This window comes from Buceros rhinoceros, unplaced genomic scaffold (assembly GCF_000710305.1).
Source record: "Buceros rhinoceros silvestris isolate BGI_N320 unplaced genomic scaffold, ASM71030v1 scaffold17252, whole genome shotgun sequence".
NCBI lineage: Eukaryota > Metazoa > Chordata > Aves > Bucerotiformes > Bucerotidae > Buceros > Buceros rhinoceros.
In genome coordinates this window covers 33557-40125 of record NW_010398465.1, presented here as the reverse complement: position 1 = coordinate 40125, position 6569 = coordinate 33557, and the positions used below count along the sequence as shown (strand labels likewise).

Below are 6569 nucleotides of genomic sequence, written 5' to 3'. Positions count from 1 at the left end.
GGATGGTGTGGTATCACATCACCAAAATGGGACTGTGTGTCTATACTTCGGTTGTAGAGATCTCAACTAGAAAAAAAAAAAGCTGATACCTTTTAAATTTTATTTTATATCAATAAAAAAATAATAATTTATCCTATAATCTTTGCTTAACTGGAGATGACATTCGATTATAAGGCTACCAAGGCACCGACTGCAGCATAGTAATGCCTGCGGGAAAGGTTGTCCTTCGTTTTAGCATTCCTGGAGTCTGCAGATAGGTGAGCTCAGCACACATTCCCTAATCTCATTGTTACACAGTTCCCCAGCTAGCCGGTAACTTAGCTTGTTGCAGAGTGTGTCAGGTAAAAGCAGGCATGATGCTCTCGATTTGAACGACAGTGATGAAGGGAAGTCAGGACTAGTGGTTCCCTCCCTGCATTCCTGAGCAAAAATTCCTTACTTGTGGCTACAATTAGGAGTGTAATCCATATTTATTTCTGTAGAAAACCTTTAACAAGCTGAGCACATAACAAAGTTACTTCTCAGTAATAACTAAAATTTGCAGAAGTACTGAAAGTATTCAGAAAGTTACTGCTTCAGTTAGTTGCTTTAATGTAGTTGCTTTTATTAAAAAGAAGTGAGTGAGGTTTGATTAAATGCTATTTAACAACTAGCACAAGCTACAATTGTGTCAAAAAAATAGTGTACATTGTTAGCATCCACTTTATTTATGTGAGTTATTCAGTGTGAAAAATTGCAGCTTATTAATGACATCAAGAGCATATCCAAATGCTGGAAATAAAGGGACACGCTTGAAAAATGTAACTTTGCTAATCCATTTGTTAATTTTCTTTGCCCATGTAGGACATGTAAAACACCAACACAAACCTTATTCCAGTGTGAAAGCACCCATTCATTTCAGTTAGAAATTAATTGGAACCTGTGACCAATATTTTATTACATGTTCAAACCAGGTAGATAATAACTTCTAGCTCGGCTTTTGTGAAAGGTTGCAATTTGGTATGTCTAGCCTATACTTAAGTGGATTAAGCAGGTTATACACAGCAGCATTCAGCTGAGGCAGGACAGTGGACCTGGGAAACCTTTGGGAATATGTAAAACACCTTCTTCATCTCCTGGCTCGTTTCAGGTGGTGACATTTGTGGTGGGACCACGGAACTTAAATTTTGGTTAGCTTGAAATAAGCCTCATGTTCCTTACATTTGATGGTACAGAACTGCTAGGAATTCTGGGAGGATCTACATATATTCACCTTCCTTAAGTAAAAATCAAGTGTTCAGCCCTTCTCGTGGGGGCTTAGCACCTTGCAGGACCCTTGCAGTGAGGGGGAGGCAATTCCTTGCTACCAGTCCTTCCTGCACGAGGCAGGATACAGTCTAGCCTAATACTTGTTAATCCGTAGTAGTCTGTGTAAGCTCTACATAGTGAAAACTTAGGGGGTTTTACTATGGATAAACCGTCCCTTTCAATGCAAATATTTGCTGTTGAAAACTGTTGCTGCTCATGCAACTGTGGGAGGTTGCCTGGTTTGCTGCTGATTAGATTTGTACAGTGAGTGATAGCCTTGGACAAAATCCAAATCGTACATTAATATTAGTATGAGTTAAACTGATGTAAGTTAATGCAGGATAAACAGCAATCAGCAGCTTATCCAACAACTGTAGTAAGCTGTGTGCTCTAGCCACACGATTCTTTGTTAGAAGATGCCTGATAGACACTTCACAATACATGCTTAAAGGGAACAAAATCATCTCTGAGTTATGCTTATGTTAAGGAAAAAAATATAGAAAAGTTATGGTCTCAAAAGTGCTAGGAAAAAATTAAGTAAGGCTCTTTTAGTATCTTTTTATAACTGAAAGGAAGAGGCTGTCACTGGAAAAGATGTCAAAAAAAATCTTCTGAAAACTCCTTTGAAATAAGCAGAACCATCTAGCAGCACAGTATTTTTTAGGAAACTGTAACTACAGGGTGTTAATACCTATATAACCTGTACATTGGGTGCATTCGCTATTTTTATTAATCGAATGTGCTTTGTATTCTGCACCTCATTTATTACATTCTGTGTCATATTTGCTGTGACTGTCGGGGAAGGGTTACGGTAAAAGTCAGAGGCAATGAAGGTGGGTGCTCATCTAACAGGTGCTCCACTCCCTTTGTTCTTTGTATACACGTATTCAAATCACATAAGGCAGGGGACAGGATAGGGCCTGTTAACTCACTGCTGATTTCCCTAGCAAATAAACCAGCAGCTGCAGGTCCAAGCCCTGGCTTAGCACTGCAAAGAAGGTGGCATTTGTGTGGGACAGGATGCTGTCATGGAGCCCTTTAGCCAACTTCTTTTGGGACTTACAGTGCAAAATGTATTTTCTGCTTGTAGGTAAGAAACAGTATGAATTACATTTGATTGTTATTGTGGAAACGCGAATTAGTTTTGTATTGCTAAATTTAAAGATACTTCTGTTGTATTGTCAGATTTTTTCATGTTACAAGATAGCCTGAAAGCTTTTAATCAGATAGCATGACCGTGTTTCATGAGTGGAGCTAGGAACTTCTAGCAACTGACAAAAATTAGCACTATACATGATCTGTAAATAAAACATGGGCATTGATTACATATATGTCGTCACATTTTATTCAGTAGTATATACATTGTGCCTGCTTTTTAACGAGTAAGGCTGGACAGATTTTGAACCAAAGTTTATACAGAAGCTGTATGCATCTCTTTAAAAATGCATTATGTTGAGACAGTGCTGATAATTTTATTTTTCACTTCCGTATGAAGTATTTGTACTGTATTCTTACAGTTAATAGGGAAAATTTATACGTAATATTTAAATGTACTTGTTATTAAAAGTAAATTAAGCTTTCAATCAACTGAAGAATGTCTTCCCATTAATAGTATATTTATCTGGTATCTGGGCACAGTTTTTTCATATGTATACATTTGTTATCCATGCAGTTGGTAAAAGCATAGATCTTCTACGCTCTTTGACAGGTGTATCCTCTGATCAAATGTTAGATAAATAACATTTCTACAAGCTGTTGTAGTTCACTTTTTCTGTATTTAATTGGTTCTGTAAATATCAACAGGGAATATATACTATTTACAAGTGTAGTACGTCCTCTACTCATTGATGTGTAAGGACAATTTTTCTTTTATCTTCTTTGTGAACTTAATATACCGTCACCTAGTTTCCTTGATTTTAAGCTAAATATTATGTCAAGATTTTTGGCTTCAAAACAGTTGCACTTTTGTATGAAGTTTATCAGATTTCTTCAGAAATGAAAACACTGATGAAAAAATACAGTGAATATTTATGTTATCTACATTTCAACTTTGTTCCACATTTTTTATTAAAATCCTACAGGAGATACTGTTGTGCAAGCAGAATGCTTTATTTTACACAGTTGTTCACCGGGAAGTCTCATTGTATACCCTTACTCAGAGATGCATTTCCTAGGACGGGAAATGTGCAGCTTGTACTTCATGTCATGACAAGAATGAGGTGCATTGGGGGCATGATACAAAGCTCACTGAAGACACTGACCTCAGAGGCAAGAATTACATCAAATGACAAATCTCAGTTGCACTCATTCTTGGGCAAAAATCCCAAAACAGGGAAGAGTGTGCCTGAGTCCCTGCTGCTGTAACTGTGGGGTATAGGAATTGCAGATTTTCTGCTCCATTATATCTTTTTTTTGTAAGTGAACATATTTGCAAAAAATATGAGAACTATTGCCACTGATCTAATGACATTTGACTACAAGTTCAGGGTTTTTGGAGCACAGAAGAGCTAAATGAACACTGCTGAAAAGCAGCAGAGAATCCAAACTCGCTTGGACAAGGAGGTGTGCATGTTAAATTCAAAGAATGATAAAACCTCACTAAGCAGGTTTCAGTTTATGCCATAAACTCAAAAGTTGTGCTGTAGTTTTTTATTTAAACTAAAGCTGCAGCCCTTGTTTTATGTCAACAATGATTCTGTTGTGCTTGCTAATACTGGTGATAGCAAAGTGAGATGGAAGCAAAGCACAGATCACTGAGCTCCAAATGGAGGTCGTTTTGGTACAACCCTTACAGTTATTACACAAAAACTATTTTTCAAAATTTCTTTGTTTTGGAGAAATGTGCATTATATTTATAAAGCTATAAAGAATGGAATTTGAGCCTAATGAGAGTGAAGGAAGAGTTGGACATATTGGCTTGATTTCACTATTAATAATTTAAAGATTAGTCATAACAGTCTTCGGTTTTAATTAAATATCAAAATTAAATCTAATAGAACAGATTCATAGAACCATTTAGGTTGGCAAATACCCTTAAGATCATCGAGTCCAACCCTAAACCTAACACTGCCAGGTCACCATAAGCCGTGTCCCTAAGCACGACAGCTACACATCTTTTAAATACCTCCAGAGATGGTGACTCCACCACTTTCTTTGGCAGCCTGTTCCAGTGCTTCATAAACCTTTTGATGAAGAAATAACAATATTCAATGAAGAATATTCCAGAATGCAAAAGATTTGATCTGTTAAATCTGGAAGTCTCCCAGCATTGCTCCTGTAAACCCCTTGCCTTTGACAGAGCACCATTGTCTAATAACTTCTCCAAGCCTCAGCCTGCCTTGCCCCTGGCCCTGCTGGCCGCAGAGGAGCTCCCAGGTGCTGCTGGCACTCCATGAAAATCACTCCAGGAGGCCCAGAGAGAGCAGCAAAAAATTACAGTCAGACAAAGCCACTTGTGAATGGACTCCAGGGGGAAATGTCATTTCTGCCCTCACCACCTCTAGAATTTCCTTAACTGCTGATCAAAATGTCCTTCAGAGCTGTTACTTGGAGCCACTTTTCCCCATGAATGAAGTGAAACAAAGTTAATTTTTCTGAGAAGAAATTAAGTTTTCCAGCCACTGTTCCCTATCTTACTGTATTATGGTGATACATACGACCTTTAACGTATGGTGGTCCCAGTTACCCTGGTGCTCACTAGACCTGCTTGGTTTTTTGCTAATTTTCTGCACAAACAGGTCTGTGAGAGCTATTATTTGTTATACATATTTTATGATTATACTGCAGCTGTTATTCGCTTCTTGTCCTACAGCACAGTCGCTTATTGACAGCTAAATAAACTAAAAAATTGAGCAATGTCATGCCTAAAGAATGAGGAAGGATATGGACAGACCTTTAATTGATCATTTACAGATCTCTCAGTGTTTGACAGATGTTTTTTACTTCAAGAGATTTAAAATTTGAAATGTATTCAATGGATTATGTGAAATATATTTCCAACATTAAATACTTTGTGAAAGATTTTACTGAGGAATTATGCTCTGTTATTTTCAAATGGACAACAGCAGTTTAAATCTGGTTTGTTTTGTAAGGTTAACAGGGAGGGAATTTACCTCTCAGGAATGTTACAACAACCAACAAAACTAATCCTCCAATAACCAGGCTAGCGAGTCCCTAAGAGTTATGCAGCATTAGAAAACAGTGCAAGAACACCAGGCCACGATTATTAAAAAGAGATAGGGAGGAGGCTTCAGTTTGATGTGCTTCAGCTGTTTCAGTTTTTTGATCTAGAAGAAGTTATCCTCTGCATGCTCCACTTCAGTCTTGCCATGTTTTTCCCCTCTCTTCCTCCTTTTTTTGTTCCATTCTTATCTTCTGTCAGCTGAGCCCCATCTCTCCTTTCCACATCAGTGTCCATGCAACCTGGAATCCTTGGCTCACCCCTGAGGAAGTGGGTTTGCCAGTATTTCTGTCAAGGGATTTCACAGTCTTTATACACATCACCCCTATGGGGTTCTACCACATTATCCTTTGGTTTCCCCACCAATACCCTCAGAAACGCTTTGAGCTGACTTCTCTAATTGAGTATAGTATTGCTCAGGTTTATGAAAAGTGAAACCAGCCACAAAATTACTTTTTTGGGGTAGACTTTGTAGCTGGCTTTATATTGACTATAAAAATCATTCCTGAATGGACAGAATATGAACAGAGATTTCTTAGCAATAGGACTTTTTCCTGAAATGCAGTCAGTATATGTGACATGGGTATGTGCAGCACCTTCAGCAGTGCAGACATCATCACTGGCTACCCACAAGCCAGTCCCCGCCCACACCATCTCTGCTCTGCTACTTTTCATGCCCTTCCAGACTAACTCTAACATTAATTATTGGCATTATGTATTGCCATCCAGCTTCTGTTACCCCTACCTCCTTTTTGAGCCCCTACCCTGATCTCCAGCAACAGTTTTCTTTATAATTATCTCAAGCGGCAAACAGCTGTGCAGTGAAATTTGAAGATTCTAACCCAAAAGACATGCACAGATACCATATTGTACTACTGAATTGATATTTTTATCTTTTTCTGCTATATAACCCAGGAAATTAGAGAAAAATGAACCTTTAACAATTTCTTTTTGTCATAAAGACAAATGCTATGCAGGTAGGAAAAGCAAAAAATGAAGTTATCATTTCTGCATTATATTAATCTTTAATAGCACAGCCACATGTTGTCCACACATAGCTCCCTCTGCCTCCCATTCCAGGTAGAGGGTATATGTACTTCAG

General features: G+C 38.0%; 1 protein-coding gene across 1 annotated transcript in view; it reads left to right on the top strand.

Moving 5' to 3' along the window:
* Positions 1 to 2286: 2286 nt before the first annotated feature.
* The window catches only part of HEPACAM2 (HEPACAM family member 2), a 20278-nt gene continuing 15995 nt past the window's right edge, over positions 2287 to 6569 (top strand). Inside the window, exon 1 of the mRNA XM_010131119.1 lies at positions 2287 to 2377. Coding sequence (XP_010129421.1) covers positions 2308 to 2377 — 70 coding nt within the window. The 5' untranslated portion in view covers positions 2287 to 2307. The remainder of the gene's footprint in view (positions 2378 to 6569) is intronic.